A 21,169-nucleotide genomic window follows, 5' to 3' on the forward strand; every position below is an offset into this window, starting at 1 on the left:
GGAGATCAGCGTGCAAATCAAAGACTGAGCTATCCAAGAGGGATGGATCGGTTGTCACTTCTGAATGAGGGAAAGACTGTGAGAAACAGAGTATAACGAGTGAAGACGCAGCCCGAGAATTCCAGGGGTCAAGAGGCAAGTGAGTCAGTGGTTAGAAAAGGCATGTGGCAAGCATACCAGGTTATTTTGAGAAGTTTTGTGGTAATGGGAAGGAAAGAGATAAATCAATAACTTGAGGGAGCAACTGAGTGTAGGGAAGAATCGTTGCTTGGTCGTTTGGGTTTTGTTTCGTTTTGTTTTATTTTGTTTTTGTGAGCATGAAGAAGGATCTGAGCCTTTTTTAGGCAGAGGGATGACAAAACATCAGAATCACCGATTGGACAATTGACAAAAGAACATACAGTGGAGAGTACAAGGGGAGGGCTGTCCCTGAGATGGAAGAAGAATATACTTCTGAAACCCAAAAGGGAAAAAAAGGAAGGATTCGGTTTCAAACAGAGGCATGGAGATGGAGAGGAGGAGAATTAGGCAGCTTCTTCAGATAGATTTTTCTGTCTGAAGTACAGTAAGAGGCAAGGTCATTGTCGGGAAGAGGTCATCAGGGATTGAGTATTGGGGGATCGTGAAAAAGCTTGGAACAGGCAAGGTGGGGAATGGGATGGGTAGTCAGTGAGGGTTTTGGCCTGCCTTCACCTTTTCATTTTTACTCCCTGCTGGCCATCTTCGTTAAAGAAACCTCATGCTCCTTAGTCACTGAATCTTATAATTTAAATATCTTGTGGATACTTTGCTCTCCCTTGCCTACCAAGTCCTGCAGGTTACAGATCTGAATACCTAATCCCACCACTTTGATCCTAATCTCTGTCCTGTCTCCTCTTGTCTAGACTGTTGCTATAGTCTTCTGACTGGTCTTTCATCACTTGGGCTTCTCTCTCTCTCTGTCTCTCTCTCTCTCTGTCTCTCTCTCTCTCTCTCTCTGTCTCTCTCTTTAAGTTAATTTATTTATTTGGAGAGAGACAGAGATAGCAAGCAGGGGAGGGGCATAGAGAGAGGGAGAGAGAGAATCCCAAGCAGGCTTCTCACTGATAGCGTGGGACTCAAACTCACGAACCTTGAGATCATGACCTGAGCTGAAACCAAGAGTGGGATGTTTAACCAACTGAGCACCACATCACCTGGCCTTCTCTTAATGCAACCCATCCAATATAATTCTAAGAGTAATTTCTTAAATTGCAGCTTTGAAAATGGTTCTCCTCTGCCCAAAAAAGGCTGAGCTAATTAGCATCTAGGTAGGATTGGGAAACACAACTGCTCAGTGGACTTCATCAGTTCAACTTCTTGATAAACTCTAGTAACATCATGTAGGCTTTGAAGCAGGGATTAAGAAAGCAAGACAGTGGGATTTCCCCAAGACTGGAGTAGTGTAAGACAGATATGGGAGGGGGGTCGGGGTGGACAACCCAAACATGTCAAAAGAAATAGGAGCTAGAAAGAGCTTCTTTGAAATGACCAGCCCTAAAATCAGTCTACATCTTCTTGGAGTCACTGGAAGAAAGACCAGGGAGAAGTAGATTTTTAAAGGTACTTAGAAGAGCAGACAAAAGACTCAGAGCTTAAAAAATGGAAGAAGTGGAAAGAGAGGAAGTTCTCGTCAGAGCAAGGAATTCTATAACTTAATATCCACAGAGGTCCATTCTGTATGATGACAAGTACACATCACTACCAGTGCCTAACAGGAGGTTGAAGTGTGGTCATTAATGCAAACTGCTGTAACAACCACAGAAAAGTGAAGGTGATTTTGAAAAGATCAGCAAAAGGGATATTGAAACCAGGAAAGGTAATGAGCAACAACTGAAGGAAGGAGGGACGGTGTCCTGGAAGATAGATGACAATGATTAGGACAGAGGAAATGTGGGACGAGTAGCTGATGTGGACTCCAGAAGAGGGGAAGCTGAAAATGGTGGTGGGTCGATGCTCTGGAAAGAACCACTTCCAATGTTTACCTCTTGACCTGGGAGATAAAGGAGCAGGAAGCATTCTCTATACCGGGAAGGTGGAAGGAGTTTCAAAGAAGAATCAAGGTGTATTTATTTGTTTGTTTATTTTTGAGAAAGTGAGAGGCAGAAAGAGAGAGGGAGAGAGAGAACCCCAAGCAGGCTCCGCATTGTCGGTACAGAACCCAATGAGGGGCTTGATCCCGTGACCATGAGATCATGACCTGAGCCAAAATCAAGAGTCGGATACAACTGACTGAGCCACCCAGGTGCCCCTCAAGTTTGTGTGCTTGTTTGTTTGTTTTAGGGAACAGTGAGTAGACTTAAAAAGGGAGGTGTCCTGGTTGATTGAGCCACATTAGAAGCTGTGAGACCCTTGGAGGCAAGAAACATGCCTCGCCCCACCCCACCTCCACCCCCTGCTTTCCAGAAATGTGCCTTGAGCATAGAGTGATAGCATAGTAGATGCCAAATTAATGAATGAATCAATGAAAAAATTCAAATCATCAGTGAGGTAAGGAGAGTGAAAAAGGTATTAACAACGCTTTAATACCTAGAGGGTTGTTAAACTGCACTCAATTTTAAGAATTAGGGTTGCAGGAAACAGAAGGTTTAGGTGTAGGCTCAAGACACATTGCAAATAGAAGAGTGATTTTTAGGCTTTTTCAAAATTCCCCTCCCAGTGCTGGGCAGATAATTAATAGCGATTTGTGGGCGCTGGGAGGACAGGCTAAGAAGCGGGTCAAAGGACACAGCAAATGAGATGCTGTACTCCTGTATTAAGAAGAGAAGGGAGGCGAAGGGGTCTAGCTCCATGGGGTTTTCTATTTCTTCCCTCCTGTTTCTCGTTTCTTACTCTCAGACTTTATAGTTCAGGAGCCTTATGCTATAGAGTAACCAAGACTGGATAATCTTTCCTTTTTTTTTTTTTTTAAACAGCTTTATTGTGGCATCATCCTTTACCATGAAATTCCCCTGAGCTAAATGGACAATTAAGTGATTTTTATTAAATTTACAGAGTTGGGCAGCCATCCACAAAATCCAGTTTTCAGATATTGTTATCATCCCTACAAGATCCTTCATGGGTTTGACCAACCTTAATGATGAATTTAGTATAAGGATAATGGCTGCCTTATTCAGTGCTTACTATGATCTGAGCTGTATTTTAAGCAGTTCGTATGTGCCGGTTCATTTAATCCTCATAATGACACGAGATAGGTACTACCCTTTCCCCATTTTACAGATAGAAAAACTGAGGCAGTGGCCACGTATATAGTAAGAGGCAGAGCCAGCATTGAACTCAAGCATGTCGGCTCCAGAGTTGTTGATCTTAGCCCCCGTGCCATATTGCTTTTTAATATGTACTGACCATTTGAGAAGCCAGACAAAAATAGCCATAACTATCTGTGTTCTTTCTTTGTTTCACTTCACACCGTCAGTATGGAGTGAGAAATACAGCTTTGATGCAAAAATATCCATACATTTACATACATTTCCCTTAAGTAGCTGATACTGGAAATATGAAAAATTATGAATAATTTTATATGGAACAGAATGAAGTTGGAGTCTTGGCAGTTATCTGGTTAACAAATTAGATCATTGAGACAAAAAAAAATTCTGTTTGGTGGTTTAAAATATCTGGTGTAGCTGTCCACATTCATCAAATTAATAGGATAATTGCCAATTCTCTGCTCTACTTTGTTCTGTATCAACATAGCCTGAAACACAAAGGGAAGTTTTTGCCCAAATGATACAAATTTAGTCACTTGCAAACATTCCTGGTCACTAACCTAGAAAGACTGTTGGGGATACTTGGAAATATTCCCAGAAATTCAGTTTGCGGATGGAACTGCATACGAAGTATAATTGTGGTATTGCCTCTTTATGAAATCAACTACTGACATTTTAATCCATGTAAAAGCCTGTATCTACTTACAGATATTTCTGGAAAGATATCATGTCAAATGAGCAAAGCATTAAATAGGCATGTCATTTTCCATTAACCCTTCCCAAATGTTAATTTAAGAAAAATCCAATTAATACTCAGTGTGGTAAGGACTGCAAGTAGGAGCTTAGACTAGAGGCTTTATTTTTAGCAACAGCACTTTTTGGAGGTAGATAGAGGCAGTACCGGCTGAAAAGAACCCTCTTAACTCTGATTGTGTAGACAAAAAAAAAAAAATGTTTTAATGCCACCAATATAGTTCTTTTTCTTTCTGACACTGTGGTGGTTACATGTCATTACGCCTTTCTTGAAATCCACGGAATAGACACCACCGTGAGTGAGCCCTAATGTAAAGTATGGACTTTGGCTGATAATGATGTGTCAGTGTAGGTTCATTGATTGTAACAAATGTACCACTGTGGTATGAGATGTCAATAGTGGGGGGGGGGGGCTTGTACACCAATGAGGATGGGGAATTTATGAGATTTCTGTAGTTTGCACTTAGTTTTTCTACGAACTCAAAATTGTCCTAAAAAATAGAGTTTATATTGGGGCGCCTGGGTGACTCAGTCCATTAAGCATCCGACTTTGGCTCAGGTCAAGTGAGTTCAAGCCCCGCGTCGGGCTCTATGCTGACAGCTCGGAGCCTGGAGCCTGCTTCAGATTCTGTGTCTCCCTCTCTCTGACCCTCCCCCGTTCATGCTCTGTCTTTCTCTGTCTCAAAAATAACTAAACATTAAAAAAATTTTTTAATAGAGTTTATAAATGTAAAAAATAGGCTATTTAAAAAAAACACATCTATTAATGTATACTTTTCTATTTAGGAATGAATAGTGTTTAAATACTTAAAAGCAAAAAACAACCCCCACCCCCCCCCCCCCCACACACACAAAAATAAAAGCATTAGGTAGTTTATTTCCTCTAAGATTATCGGAGTATTTTGCATCCATATGCCTTGCTTATTCATGAAAATTACTTCAACAGTTTGAGAGGTGGCCCCAGCAGCACAGAGAGCGTTCACCGTTTTCAAGGTGTGGAGGGGAACCCAGGCTAACCTTCCTCAGAGTCCTGCCTTTTGTAGATTTTTTTTTCCTCCGAACACTTCTAATTTGCGATGTCTTCTGCTTCCACGGACACTGAAGTGGCCCTGGGTTCCCCTTCCCACTTTCATTTATCCACTGGGAAGATCGTCCACTTTGTGAATTGCTTGAGGCCGTCTAAAATCCCATAGACTTCCCTTAGCTGACCTACACATTCCTGAGACACTTCCCAGGGTGTCCAACCACCACATTCTATGCGAATGAAATTCATAGCATTATTAAACCAATTAAGGCACTATTAGAGAGATGAAAATGCTGTCCCCAGAATAGGAAATACATTCCAAGTTCAGAGGACTTACTAATTAATTTTAGATGAGTTGCTCTTGTTCTTTTAGCAGATAATTTGATCACAGACTCCCCTTCCTTAGAAAAATTGAAGACATAACTTTATAGTGTTTTAACAATATTTGGGGAAGATAGGGTTTGGTGAATAGCACCTACCCCAATTGTGTATATACATATTACATATTTATCTTTCGAAGACTAATATATGTGCCTCTTGGGTGGGGTGCCTGGGTGGCTCATTCGGTTGAGCATCCGACTTCGGCTCAAATCATGATCTCACAGTTCGTGGGTTCGAGCCCCGCGTCGGGCTCTGTGCTCACAGCTCGGCAGAGCCTGGAGCCTGCTTCGGATTCTGTGCCTCCCTCTCTCTCTGCCTCAACCCACCTGCATTCTGTCTCTGTCTCTCTCAAAAATAAATAAACATTAAAAAAAAATGATATGCCTCTTGGGTATCCAGGAAGACTTCTTAACAAATAGTAGACACCGTGAATGAGATCTATCCACTTGTCACTGCTATAAAGAATTGTCCTTTTTAGATGGATTAACATCATGTGGAAATACTCATTGTCTTAACTGCACAAAACACAGCGTTGGAATCCCAGTTTCATTTATAAAGTTAATACTGCCATCTACTCAGAATACTAATGGTTTTAATGAAGATGTAACATCTTGCAAACAAATAATTAGTTTTGTGCATGAAAGGATAAATAGAATCTCAATGAACGAAATCACTGATTTTTCTCAGAGCTCTCTCTCAGGCTGCAACTGTGTAGCAGTTTTTTATGTGTAGTTTGAAGAGTTTATTTTGTTATTCGGTAGTTACCCAGAGCAACTGTAACTCCAAAGTATATATAATACAAAGTGTGTTTATGCTAAATTCATGGAGTTGTAAGCATGGGATGATGTTCTTTATTCTTGTTTTGAGCACCATACCCAAAACACCAGGAATAGTGCCATCAGACCTGTATGAGTTGGGTAAGTTCACTGCATTGAACAAATTATTTAGGCTATGTGTAAATGGTTTTTAAAATAGATGTATTAATTGATTTAGGATTTGAGCTACCTTTATTAGTTAAGTGAGTCATTTCATAGTTGACCTCATCTCGTAGTTTCTCATGAAAATGGCCAAAACTTCAGGACACCTGGGTGGCTCAGTTGGTTAAGTGTCCGATTTCGGCTCAGGTCATGATCTCTCAGTTTTTGAGTTCGAGCCCCACCTCAGGCTCTGTGCTGACACCTCAGAGCCTGGAGCCCACTTCGGATTCTGTGTCTCCCTCTCTCTCTGCCTCTCCCCTGCTCACGCTCTGCATCTTTCTCTCAGAAATAAACATTAAAAAAAGAAAGAGAGGGGCGCCTGGGTGGCTCAGTCGGTTGAGCGAGCGTCCGACTTCGGCTCAGGTCATGATCTCACAGTTTGTGGGTTCGAGCCCCGCGTCGGGCTCTGTGCCTGGAGCCTGCTTCAGATTCTGTGTCTCCTTCTCTCTCTGCCCCTCCCCTGCTCATGCTTGGTCTCACTCTGTTTCTCAAAATAATAAATAAATAAAAGTAAAAAAAATTTTTTGAAAGAAAGAAAGAAAGAGAGAGAAAATGACCAAAACTTCAAACTTAACCCATTCTACACTAGAGTTTCTCTGAAACACACTGTTCATATTGGACCCAGATAATTCTCTTCTAAGGGGGCTGTCCTGTGCATTATAGGACGTACAGAGGCACCCTCGCCCCTAGCTGCCAGTCGGGACAGCAAAGTGGGGGAAGGGAAAGAAAGAATCCCCCCCCACCCCGAGTTGAGAACCACTTCAATAGAAGATGTGGGTTGCATTGTATACCTATCATGGTATTAGTAAATACGATGAGCACAGCTGGGGACAAGCAATTGAAAAAACAAAATCAAAACAAAGCTTGAATCCAAAAAAGATCCAAGGAAACGCTAACAGCCATCTAAATAATGGAATTGCTTAAACTATATGGTTGATGTGGTTGGCATTACAGAAACCCTTTATTAAATGAACCTCACACCTTAAAGAAGGTTGGACTGAAAATAATCTTCAGTGACTGCTAATGGATGAAATATAAAGATGAGGTATTGAGAAAATAGCAGATGCATGAAGCCTCATAAGCTCTCCTAAAAATGCGTTCCCACAAGCCCTTTCCATTTCAACAATCAGACAGTGTAAAAACGCACCGTTTTAAAGAGTACAGCTTACAGTCTGCATACAGGTAGGAATGTGCGTGTTTTGAGAAACTACACTAGCTTTTGGAACCACTAATACAAACGTGTTATTACAAAGGCAAGTTTCTTTGCCCGAAAATGGGATGCAGTGGGGGTATTGTAAATGATGGATTTTACATATTAGATGCAGGATATTTTCTTGTCCTGTGTCCAAAGAACTTCGTTGCCTAAAATTATGTGCAGCGGGCAATAGACACTATAACATAACTTGCTGAGGAAGGTCATGTTAGCTCTGAAGAAAAGGCAACATTGTTCTGCTTTTAAAATAAAACCCATCTTGGATAAGTTGATCTTGCTCCAATGTGTAGTTTCCATCCTACTCTGACTTCCATACATATTTAAATTATTTGTTTCAAGTTGAATATCTTAAGAAACCTTGAAGGGTCTCTTGGTGACAAGACCCATATTTAAAATATGTACATTTTGCTCAGAACTGTTCAGAAGGCATTTCAAACAAAAAAAAAAATTGAAAGGACTTCATAGAACGTTAATATCATAGAACGTTAATATTAATTTGCTTAATGGTTATAAAAATGTATTATTCCAGAGTTTTTCGTAGCAAATATGAAATGTGCAAAAGGAATTAATAATGTAAAGTTTCTTACAGAAAGTGAAATAATAGGTTACAGAGCAGTAGAGATTACATAATTTCTTTGATGTGAGCATTATAAGGAACATTAACTGATTACTGACACAGCCTAAGTATCTAGCTGAGTTATGCAACTGTTGAACCAGAACAGAGATTGTTATATAGTTCCATAAAATACAATGAGTGATTGTTATCTTGTGGCTAATTTAATGCTTAAAGCTAATAAGCTATGAAAAAGAAAATGTTATGGGAAGACTGTATCATTCTATATCTTACTACTGTAAGATACTGCTTAGCATTGCGTTTGTTAATGCCCAAACCATCTGAAATCTCCATTTTAAGACCGTAAATTCACCTGAAGCAAGTTTAGCGAATGTGGTATAATGTAGTTTCCCACGACTGGGTAATATTTTCTCTGTAAATTAAGAGAGGCCTTCATTGTGCTTTATACTTTCAGACAACTTCTCCTGCAATATTATGTGGCAGTTTTTAACATTGCTCCTCTACGTAATCGAAAATAACATAAATGAAAGCCAAATAAGGAACATTTCTGGAGAAGAATATTTTGTACACACACAGAGTAAATAAATACGTACATATGTACAGAACATGTGTGTAGACACATATTTATGTACATATAGATATACACAGGATGCTCTACAAAGTTTTCATTTATTTGGTGATCACGCTATTTGCTTTTGTCTGCTCCATTGCTTTTCTCTTATCTAATATTTAAGGCGGGACTGTGCACTTACAAGTATAATGAGTAACAAATAACATCTGCATATCACTTTCTATGTTAAAGACCTCTTCCCAGACTAATTTAGGGCACATTCAGCCTGATTTTGCACTGTTTTCTGCCTATCGATCTTTTCCGACGAATGACAGAAACAGTCCGTGAGGTGGAAATACCATAGTTTCCAGAATGTAGCACAGGGTTTATATATTTAGTACTTTGTAACTTATAATTCTTTTGGTATATCTCATTTGAATCTGAAAGAACCACATGGAGAACGTCAAATTCTTGCTCTCATTCCCAAGACCAGTCTGCTAGGAAGTGTCTAAACCAGGACTCCTATCAGGATCTTATTTCAAACCCACTCCATGATGGAATCTCTCCTAAATTCTGTCCTATTTTGTCATACCTGCAAGGGAACAAGAGACCCTGAATTACTCACAAGCCCCCTGGGGGGAAAGGAGAAATGGATTGCATTCTGTCTGCCAATCCAGTAGGCTTGTCATTTGCATGCTGGTGTAGATTTGGAGACGATTCAGAGAGCAAAATATTCACCAGCAACTTGACGTCAGCGTGAAAAAACAAACCAGCTTGATCTGGAGCCACATGGGCACAGTCTGCTTACTGGAACTGGGCTTGCCTACGTGGTACCACGAAGATTTGAACTATTATCTAAGATGTCATAAAATAACCTTCTTTTCAAATTCGTCCAACTAGAGTGAGTGAAGAAACTTTGGTCCCTGTAGGACAGGAAGAAAGGGAAAAACTCGGGTGTGATCTGGTTTACAGCAGCTTTTGTCCAGTGACGCTGGGCGGAGCAGTTGTTTTCATGGATAGAAATTGATTTGGGAACGAAAGCACGTGGAATAAACACGACTGCAGAACAACGGAATGGTGACATCCAAAATGATTTCAGTTCTCGCGATATTACATTGAATTTATTTAATCACTCATCATTGTTGTTTTGTAGATGCTAGGTGCTTGGCAGGTGCTAGGTGCTGGCGGCATAGAAATAGGAAGCTCTCTGCTCTCAAAGCGCTCTTTCTAGTCCGGTGTAGAAGACAGGTCAGTGCCGTGACATAGAGGCTGCAGGAAAGCACCAGATGCCAGAGGGGAGTTAGGGAGGCACAGGGAAGGGACCCTAAGTCATGAGCGATTTTAGAGAAGGCTTACCTTCCGGTGGGAAGATGCTCTGTCCCTGGCACCGTCCACGCGTGTGCCTTTTGTTCAGTCATAGTTGTTCAGACCCTCCTTTCACTCCCAGAAGGGTTCCAGGTTGGTTGTGCAATTCCCTGACCATCGTATTACTGCTAGGAAAGCAGGGAGGGAAATAGCAGGAAGTGGAACGTGGAAAGGTATTCGAAACAGGGGATGATGGAAAGAAGTAGAGGCAGGGATTTCTTGGCCATGCGGAAATCACGAAGCAACGATGGGACATAGAGTGACCTAAGATACAGAACGGAATGAGGTTACAGACGCTGAGCTCTTGGCCTGGCCCAGGCACGGGCCCTTTAGACTGGACACAAGCCATAAACACCTACGGCTGTTCTCATCATGAAGGGCCTTGTGTTTGAAGCTAAGGAAGCTGAAATGTCCTTGAAAACTTCAGAGGGAGTGAAGAATTTTAAGCAGTGGAGGAGGAGAAGGAAGACCCATTTAGTGTCCCGACACTGGCACGGTCTAGGGTATCACGCAGCAAAGAGAGACGTAAGGGACCCACTTTGAGGATCTGCTGGACGCGTGTGTTGTGCTCAGCACTTCGCCGTACGGGTATGGCCTTCGTGGCAGCCCCGTGACAGGGCCACTGAGGCTCACGGAGGCCACGTCTTCCCAGGTTCACAGCCACGGCGTGGCAGAGATGGGTCCCAAACGCCGCTCTGGATCATTTGAGTCTGTGGTTTTCATCACACACCTTCTGCCTCTGCCGGCTGCCCTGGGTCCGTTAGCACTGACCTCGGAATAGAGTATGTACTTCTAGGCGATACCCGCTGTCAGTAAGTGGGTATTGCCGCTGAAATCATAGAATAAAGCCTGCGGTCCTCATAGCCATTGAATTGGTTATGAGATTCATTAATTCTGCATTGACACCGGGATGCCTAGAACTTGCACGTTGGTCGAGTCTTTCCTTTCGCAAGGGTCTTCTTTTCCTTGAGCACACTTCTCCTGTTAGGGACTCTCCTGCCGTCAGGCAGAATGGAATTGAGGCTCTGCTCTGCTTCTTCCAAGGTACTTAATTGTTTAGGGCTCCCTGTACTGATAAAGGGCACGAATACTGCCTGCCTCACAGGGTCGCTGTCAGGATCAAGTGAGTGAATACATGCGTGCATCTGTCACACAGGAAGCATACAGCTAATGTTAGCTGCCGTTACCGAGACTGGGGCCTGGCACCTAGTAGGTGCAACATGAGCCTTTGTTGAATGAACGAATGCATGAGTGAATGGCTACCCACCACATTTTATCGGGGAATGTGTCGCCACCGTTGAATTTTAATGGAGCAAGAAGATCCCGTTGGAGGGTTTACCCACGTGGTCATATTTTCTTCTCGCAACTTTTCGACAAAAGAGCATCCGGTGGTGCCGTTCCAGAAGGGGAAACAAAGGAGACCAATCACTTCTCACCAGGCAGGATAAATAAGGTTTTGAGTAGAAGCAGGCATGCTTTTTCCAGCAACAGGACTTGTACATTCGGCCCTCACGTGTTTCTGGCAACATGTCATGCTATAAAAGGACATGGTCAAAAGGGAGGATGAAGTGTTTGGGAGAATGCTACCAAAAAAAAAAAAAAAAAAAAGTGAAATGAGAGTGCAGGACGATCTAAGGAGCGTAGTTTGAACTACTGTAAGATTTTTTTTAACATTTATTTATTTGTGAGAGAGATAGAGACAGAGCATGAGCAGGGGAGGAGCAGAGAGGAGACACAGAATCCGAAGCAGGCTCCAGGCTCCGAGCTGTCAGCACAGAGCCCGACGCGGGGCTCGAACTCACGAACCGTGAGATCATGACCTGAGCCGAAGTCGGACGCTTCACCGACTGAGCCACCCAGGCTACTATAAACATGAAGACAATAAAAGAAGCTTTGGCATGGAGACCCTCTATGCCTTGGGAAGCGGACATCTTATGCATGAAGCCTTAAGCTAAAGCAGGGAAATTATGCCCTAAGCTTTAGAAAAGTGTGGATAAGTCAGCCGGGAAAGTCACGTGAGATCACAGATTAAATATCAAAGGAGGTTATGCAAAAATAGATGTAACTAAATAGTATTTGAAGATGTTAAAGAGAATTTAAAAATTATACTCCTTTTGATGCAACGAATGGAGTGACTTTCCAAGTTCCTTAAAATGAAAGATACACGCCAAATACAGCTTTGCTTCCTTTCACCATGGGCGAACCCGTTCTCAATAACTTGGAGGATTTGATCCAGCTTTTAGAAATGCCATCGTGTTTCTGTTTGGAAAACAGAAACTCTCAGGAACGTCAAGACAATCAATGTCAAACCTGATGTCAAAAAGAAAATGGAGTGGATATGAACTGAACTTCTCATATTTCTAATTGGTCAGGTTTGCCCTGAATATACCAAAATACATTTCAACACCTGTCCTACCCTTAGGAGATTTTCATTACCAAAAGTCTATTCCTGTAACATCATTGTTCTATTTTGCCACAATGTTATTTCCTGAGTAATAATAATAGGGAAGTGAGATTCTCCATCTTAATAATTCTGTACCTTTCTATTTATATTTTTATTTGGTACTGTCACTTTTAATTTCAAGATTATTCAATAATTGTTTGTCCTCAAATCTTTTTTGAGAAGTTTTCATCCCACTCAGTTGTCACTTACTTCTCTGTTAATCTTTTCTTTTTTTTTTTTTATAAATCTGTCATTCAAGTGTCATAACTTTATCAGTGCTCTGAATTTATACTAGTCTCTTCCACTCTCCTTGCTTTGAGCTTCCCAGAACAGGTGCAGGATTAGGTACTGTGGGAAATGAGGTGAGAGCTGAAATGATGTGGAAATCAGTGAGCTTAGGGAAGAATTGCCAGCAAGTTTGAATGTACTTCTCAAATTGTTCTCTTACTGCATGGATTCAGAAAAATTTGTCTAAAGCCTGACAAGTCAAAGGAACGTTCTGAACCAATCATTTGAAACTACACCAGTTTCAACTCTAGTTTTACGGCTTTATGCTTTATAGAAATTCAGAAATTGCTTGGGAATTCATTTCAAAAACAGTGTTCCTACCTGGAATCAGAAATCATTGTTCCTAATTTTCTCCTATCAGCCACCTTGTGGAGGGAGGCCTTTTAGTAAAAACCAGAGATGTGTATCAGGCATGTTTTCACTTGGTTGAACTTCTTTCCATTAAACTCATCAGAATGGACCTGGATTGATAGTTAAGCTTTTATCCACACATTCTTTGCTTTCTTAAATAATGCATTAAGGAAAGTGTATTGCATTGTGTTGAAAGTTTGGGGTTAAGGAAGATTTCTAGAAACCCGCATTTTTTTCTTTCAAACGGAGTGACGCTGTCATGATACAGGTCAACCTTTGTTCTTCTTTTTATGACTGTTTCATAAGATTGTTTCTGTCTTTGCACAGGAATTGAAAATAGAATTAATGATTCTTGAATAAGCTGTAATTGAAAGCAGAACAAAGATGGGATCAGGCTAGTGGAGCACTGCCCCTGAGCGCACTGTCCTACTGAGTACGACGGGCCACCGTCTTCGTCCCAGCTGCCCAGAAAGCAGAGCCTGTGCTGGGGGAGGGGGCTCGCACACTAGCACTGGGAGTACAAGCCCAGGGAGACACGAGTGAAGGGGAAAGGAAGCAAGACAGAAGTCAAGGAGGCAGGGATCGCAAAACACGACATTCCCAAGATGTTGTAGCTTCGCAACTGCTGGTTGCTGGGCATGAGGGACTTCTCTAAAGAGGCCACAGGGAACGCCATGGGGCAGTCGTCTCCACTGGGACCAGTTTCCCACGCACACTGGGGATACATTATCCGGCCAGCTGCACAGACTCTGTGGAAAGCAGAACTACTTTGGCTCCAGCCCAGGTGCAGAGCCACTTATGTAAGTTGGTGCCAGGCTTGGGGCACCTCAGCCTCTAGCCCTGGTGGCAGCAGAGGTGATATGGCTGAGGGCTTCATGACTCTGGTGTCAGCCATTCCCGAAAGCAGAGTCCAGGGGCCGAGGCCTGAGGGTCAGGCAGGTCCTGTCTGTCAGGATTGGATCCATCACGGACAGGTTACTTAACTCCTTTGTGTCTCACTTTTGTCATCTGTAAACTGGGAATCATAATAGTCACCATAATACGAGATAACTACAAAAACTAAACCCTTGATGCCTCTGATGTGATTAGAAAGTGCCTGCAAAGGTTAAAAATAGCTCGAGCCATGATGGCATCTTTTTTTTTTTTAATTTTTTTTTTCAACGTTTATTTATTTTTGGGACAGAGAGAGACAGAGCATGAACGGGGGAGGGGCAGAGAGAGAGGGAGACACAGAATCGGAAACAGGCTCCAGGCTCTGAGCCATCAGCCCAGAGCCTGACGCGGGGCTCGAACTCCCGGACCGCAAGATCGTGACCTGGCTGAAGTCGGACGCTTAACCGACTGCGCCACCCAGGCGCCCCCATGATGGCATCATTATGTGAAGTATGGAGCCCATACTTACGTGGACATACAGTGTTCGAGCGAGTTACAAGTTTATGCATAACATCAGTATTGAAAATTTCAGCTACCAAAAGTAACGAAAGAGACGTGGTGTATAAAACTTCCTCCGGATAAATCTATCACTGGGACAAAAACGAGATCTAAATTCAGTTCCAACAGCCAAGCTCCAGAGTCTAAGTTCTGGGCACAGTATTTTACTTGTGGGTATAGGAGCCTCTCTCCCGGCCTCCAGTGGCCCAGTCTTCCCAGTGGCCTCGCTATGCCCAGATCCTATTTCCTCTCCATGCCTTTCAGATCTGCAGCAGAGTGTTGACCACTCAAGTTCAAGGGACGGGAGGCTGACGGAAGGGGGTTTCTCTTTCCTGTCTCAGCTCTGTGCGCTCTCGGGCTCTCAGGCTCGTCCATTCGGAGCACCAACGAACGGAGCAACTCTGCTTTCTTTGCGTGGGGTGTTGCCAGCCCGTGCTCTGCTGGTCTCCCTTCCTTTCGGTATCAGCCACTTTTCCGGCCCTTGTGCTCAGTCGGTTTCATTCAGCCTGGTTCTGCATGGAGGCATGTTGCTTTAGACTATCTCGCATCAACACAGCCAGCCTTGAAGCTAGAAGCTAGATAAACACAGATTCCCTCTCCAGTGTCTCCTGACCTTCTTCCTTGAGGATGAGAGGATGTTGTAGTAAGTGTAGGAGTTTGCCTGGCTCTGTTTTCGTTGGATGCATTCTTACCGTGCGTGGGAACGGCAGAGGTAACTATATGCTGAGGTGTCCATTATCACCCTTCCCATTAGCTTTCAAAATGCTTTGCTTCCATGAAACAACAAAAGTCATTGACTTCACTGCCCAAACCGTTCTTTCTTTCATTATAAAGCAAGCGGGGAAAAGAGGACTTCTAATCTTCTGTTGAGTCAAGCAACACAGAAATAGATATTTTATTTTGAGGATATTACCCCGTCTTATGATTTATTATAATTCATCTTCTAAGAAATGTCAAATTAACTCTCTGCTATAAGCATCTCTACTTTTAGCTCTTAAAAAAAAAAAAAAAAAAAACAGAGTATCAAATATTCCCTCAGAAAACACCCAGCGATGTAAGGTTTTCCCTTTTATAGGCGATACAATGTGGTACTGTTTCATGAATTCCATGAGGTTCTCCACCCCCCCCCCCACCCAGCAGCAGTTTTCTTGGTTTCCTCTAATGGTTTCCCTAAAAAGATCCCATTTCCTTTACCAGTGCCAACGACTGATTTATAGTTCACATGCTGCCTTTGATTTTTCTGGTTTTAGTGGTTTGGGTCATCTAATATTGCCCAGTTTTGCTCATCATTTACTATGTTCAGGCAATGTTGGATGTCTGCTTTCAGCTTTTAAATAGAAGAAATAATAACTACCTAGTTTGAAAAGCTCTTTGGGATTATGGGTTTGGTTAATATCCTCTAAAAACAATTTCAAAAAACTGTAGTAGAAGATTATAAATGACTTTTTATGTGATTGCATCCCCTGGTGCTTTCAAATAAAAACACAATAAAGAGTATAAAAGCACTTGGTCAGAAAGGCTAATCCTGAGTTGATGTCATTTACATTTAGATTTAAATAAGTCAGCCTATTTATTCTTTCCAACTTTGCTTCAGGTTTTAAATTGAGAATCCGTGGAAATTAAAAGTCCTACCTAGTTTGCTCAGATATATTTTGAAAAGTTCTAATGCCTGAATTCAGTTGACTTCTAAGCATAATAACTGTGATAAACATAAGGAGTGAGGAAATGTAACTAGTTATTTTTAATGAAACAATGTTATTGTAACAATTATTAATAATGTTCATCTACTGTGTGGTCCAGGTAAAGCAAAGCAAGGTCACTAATGTAATAACACACACTGTGCCTTCGAGATCATGGAGTATGCAAATAAGCCATATACAACTACAATAGTCATAGAGTCTGATCCCCCATTTTTATGCGTGATGGAGTATAAAGGAGCATGTCATTTTGGAAGACTCTTCCATTAGGAATCCAGACCTTGATTCTGGTTCCAGATGAACCATGTGACCAATAGAAAGGCAGTTTCTCCAATCAGGATGTCTTCAGGGATCTTTCCAAGGCCAGAATTCTAGGGCTCTATGCACCATTATTCCACTTCAGATGGCGAGTGGACGGACATGTGCCCACTACACGAGAGGATGCCCTCTAAGAATGGTGCATCAGCAGAAGGCCTATTGAGATTCCTGGAACCAGCTCCTGAATAGGATGTGGGTGGGTGGGGGCTGTGAACAGTACACGGATGACCTTAAACTGATGGGGTGTGCGTGGACAGGGGCGGAGTTGGGGGGAGGATGGGATCATGGCTTACTGTTCTTCCTGTGCCCAAGAGTGGGTCCAACCGCAAGGAGAATGGCTAGGCATGTTCCGACACACATATGTATTTCTGTTTGGCAACTCAAAATTCTTCAGAAAGAGGGCATCGACTCATTTATAGCCAGGTCTCTTGATTCTCGGGCAATCTCTATGTTTTTCTACAAAATTCTACAAAACTCTTGAGGAAGAACTACAGCTAGCGTTTGCGTAATGGGCTTCTAGCTACTTCCGTACGTTTTTTTAAGGGCTTCTGCTCCTAAAGTAACCAGTTTTAAGCCACTGCAGAACTATGAGCTGACCCCATTCCAAAGCCTTGAAACTGTTCTCTAAAAGCTAAATCTTATTTCTCTTGTCAAGTGATCACCTCCTCTAGGGAAGTGAGGGGTGTAAGAAAGTACCATGGGTGTAAGAAATATTTCAGCAGTGAAAAGGGAAGAAAGGTGTTCTGGACAAAGAGGTGTGAACATGTGTGGGACACAGTGAGGCACAGGGAATGGATGCAGTGAGTCCAGAGACTCTGAGGGCAAAATCAACATGGCTTCTGTTCCCCTGGAAAGCAAGCATACCGTGAAATAGATGTCATCCCTTCATGCATTTTTACCTTGTGAGTCCTCTAAAAATAAGCCTTCAGAGCCTTTCAGTTAGGGTTCATCGGCAAAACAGAACCAACAGAATGTGTGGTTTATTATAAGAAATTGTCCCAATCCAAAACTGTAGCGGGGAGGCTGGAAAGGAGAGCCAATGGCACAGTTTCGGTCCCAAAGCTGGTAGGCTTAAGACCCAAGGAGGGCGGATGTTTCCATTCAAGTCTGATAGCAGGAAAAGATAGTTGTTCCAGTTCTGTCAGCCAGGTAGGAGGAATTTCCTCTTACTCTGCAGAGGGTCAGCCTTTCTGTGCCTTTCAGACCTTCAGCTGATTGGATGAGGCCCACCTGCGAGAGGGAGGGTGCTCTTCTTCACACATTCTACCAATCCACATGTTAATTTCACCCAAAAGTACCCTCCTGGACGTACCTGGAATAATATTTGACCGAGTATCTGGGCGCCCTGTGGCCCAGTCACGCTGGCACAAAATAAACCACCGTCATACCACCTCTCGGCATTGTAAGGGTTACTTATAAACATCTGAAGATATTCCACCAGCCTGATCCCTATACTGGCAGCTCACTGTGCCTCTTGTGTTTTTGAAAGTCTCACAATGCCACAGAAGTTCCGGACCGTGTCTCAACGTGGAGATGTTGCCAACACTCTGCTTTGATATGGACACTATTTTCAGGATCGGTAGCTAACTCATTAGAATTCAGAACAATTTCTATGTTCTGGTGGTGAAGTGCACGTGCTAGAAAGCCTGGCTTTGAGTTCCAGCCCTTGCCTCTTAAGAGCTCTGTGACCTTGGGCATCTAGCTTAAATCCTCTGTGCCTTTGTGTCTCCTTTTGTAAGGTGTGTGTAATAATAATACCGAACTCGTGGTTTGTTGTGGTGATGGAATCAGTCAATGCGTGTGAAGCTACAGGCAGGTTATGGGGGCATGGAATGTTCTTGAAAAAATAGTTATCCCCCACAGTCACATACCTTTTGTTGTAAAATGCTGTTTCAGCCTTGGCTCGGTGTTGCTTAAGCATTGGTACTTTTTGAGGAAAGAGTCCTTATCAAGAGCAGGAACGTTGAATACACTCAATTAGCATACGCTTTGGATAGACTAAAACCAAAACTTCAAGGCCTTCGTTGGCTTGAGAACGACACCACATTTAGAAAATGAGTTAGAGAAGATGAAATAGAAAGTAACACATTTATAGAATATGCATAGGCTGTGGAGTATTTGATGCACTTCACTACTTCTGTGCAGTTTAGTTTGTTATAGTCAGAGAAACTGTCCATATTTTAAATGGTTCTTTGGCATCTTCACATAAAAAACATTTGCAAACAAACCAACAGTGGGTGGGGGTGAAATGCCGAATGATGCTTTTTGTCGGGGCCTGAGTTGTTAGCAGAAACAGGTGGATTGATTCGGGCTAGACTATCTTTGGGTTGAAGGCATTCACCTGACTGATGGACATGCAACCTTGGGTAAGTCACTTGGACTCAGGGCTCCTGAGCCAGATGACAAAGTCACCAAATGTCTCGCTAGTCTTTTCTCAGTGTGCTATTTCTGACCTGTCCTAACAACCACATCATTCAGTAAGTGATTTCGTATCTGTTTAGAGAAGTTTGTTCACATAACATGAAATATATTTTCAGGGTGATGTGTGAGGAGAGCCTTTGGTTCCTTGAACTCAACCTCGTGAGTGTTTCGCTGTGTGTAGGGAGGTCTTTCCTTACCGATGTGAATCTTCAGGGCACCTAGTGCCCTAGAGTACGGTTTGGGGTCTTTGGCGTGTTCCAGTGTTTGTACGACCCTCTGGATGCTGCTGGCAGCTCCTTGATGGTGGAATGCGATGTCTGCAACACAGTTTTCTCTTTCTTGATGATCTATGAAATGTGCCCATATTACCGTGTACTTGCACCTCCATCAATACCATTTATTCTGTCTTCACAAGTAATTTTTCAGATTGAGACTTGAAAAGTTCCCATGTCTGAAATTAGTCTGGCAAGGAGAGCGCATTCGGAGTCAGCTCTTTGAAGCTGGCTGTATTAGCCCACTTGATTATTTCCTAGGGGAAATTCTTCTTCTAACTGAAAAAAGGAATGCTTTGCCCATTTATCAAATGACTGAAGATAGCTGGGGATTAAGTCTGAATGGAATGATTACTGCTTTCGAAAACCCAAATAATGAAAAGTATGTTGTTGTTATGTCACTGTTGCCTGAACTGTTCGACAGTCCTGCAGTTTGTACTACCCCATGAATTTCCCCCTCCCTTCTTGTTCCTACCTCTTAAATTTGTGTATGAATTTCTATGCCTTCGTAATAGTTACATGAAGCCTCTATCTCTGCAAGACTTGAGAGAGGAATGTTTGAACCATGGAGCTTGTACATGTTCACGGTGACTCACGGTCGTTATCATTCTCAGCCATGGCTGTGGTGCCACGTGCTCTTTGTAAATATTATAAAGGTAAAAATGTTCATCATCAGGCGATTGGGATGAAGCGAGGTTGGGTCTATTCTGAAAACTCTGCCCTTTTTCACTTTTGAGGGCTAGACTCCGAACGCCCTGAGCTGTGTGCCTCGGTGTACTTCCCATTATGCTTCTCTCCCAGAAATCAGGCCGTTCGTTTAATACTTCATCACGACCGAACTGCAGTACGTAGACATGGTGTGCAAAATGAACCATTTTTGTTTTAAAACAGATTGCAGATGAAAGGAAACCATTCATTTCTTGCTTGCTTGCTGTAATTACTAGAGCGCTAATTACTCCAAATCACTGACATCCAGGGTCAGGAAGGATGACAACAGAAACATCAAAGAAAAGACGTGTCTCACTGGCGATGACAGATTTTCCGTATTCCCAACCACACTGTTGTTTTTTGGTTGTTTGTTTTTTTTTTTTTATGGCTACTGTTTTCCAGTTTGATGGTGAAAACAACAACAACAACAACAAACATGCACACAGTCAAGATTGCTGAATGTTTACTATTGTTTCATTCGCAGTTTGACGGTGAGAACATGTATATGAGCATGACAGAGCCGAGCCAGGACTATGTGCCAGCCAGCCAGGTGGGTTAATTAATCTTCTCTGCCTTGTTTCAAATTGTAATTAAACAAATTCAAAGAGTTGCCTTGCAAATGAGTAGCGCTATCAGTAACTGCCGCAATCAGGAATAATCATAATTTATAAACAAAGCATTTAAGCCTTGTTTCCAGTTAATGAGATAGAGCTGATAAAACACGGGAGTTGGCATTTGTTGAAAGATACTACCTTGTTCCCTCTCCAGAATGGCAAGCAGCTGTTTTGCCAGCATGATCTTTCCTAAACAGTTGTTTTACCTTTAGGAAATAAAGTCTTTACAGGTGCAGGTTATTTGTGCTTCTGACGATAGACGAGTTAATCATTATAAGCTGCACATGTCACGAATCGCTTTCATTATCAACTGTTGGGGCAGTTGTCAATACAGGGCTACCTTTCTAACCAAAATCACATGGCCCGTGAGCACTGTATGGCGGCCTTCAGAACCTACCAGGTCGGGTAGCTTTTTTTTTGCCCAAATGCACGATGTGATTGAAATCTTTCAAGAGCGCGTTTGTAGCCATTTCGCTAGGAATGGTTGACAAGGTATTTAACCGTGAAAAGTGACGACAGAAGTCCAATGAAAACGTAAACGGTTACGTTTATAAAAGTAAACTCT

General features: G+C 42.4%; 1 protein-coding gene across 3 annotated transcripts in view; it reads left to right on the forward strand.

The window, feature by feature from the left end:
* TOX (thymocyte selection associated high mobility group box) overlaps nucleotides 1–21,169 on the forward strand; it is a 310,418-nt gene that overhangs the window by 139,045 nt on the left and 150,204 nt on the right. The window contains exons 1-2 of one of the 3 annotated variants that reach the window (XM_040487735.1): nucleotides 18,923–18,955; nucleotides 20,475–20,540. The exons of 1 other annotated variant lie outside the window; for it this stretch is intronic. In XM_040487735.1, coding sequence (XP_040343669.1) covers nucleotides 18,938–18,955; nucleotides 20,475–20,540 — 84 coding nt within the window. In that variant the 5' untranslated portion in view covers nucleotides 18,923–18,937. Of the gene's footprint in view, nucleotides 1–18,922; nucleotides 18,956–20,474; nucleotides 20,541–21,169 lie in introns of those variants that run through there. One more of the 3 variants, XM_040487733.1, reaches the window with a different exon arrangement.

The sequence above is a fragment of the Herpailurus yagouaroundi genome, unplaced genomic scaffold (genome assembly GCF_014898765.1).
Source record: "Herpailurus yagouaroundi ecotype Mexico unplaced genomic scaffold, PumYag 165, whole genome shotgun sequence".
NCBI lineage: Eukaryota > Metazoa > Chordata > Mammalia > Carnivora > Felidae > Herpailurus > Herpailurus yagouaroundi.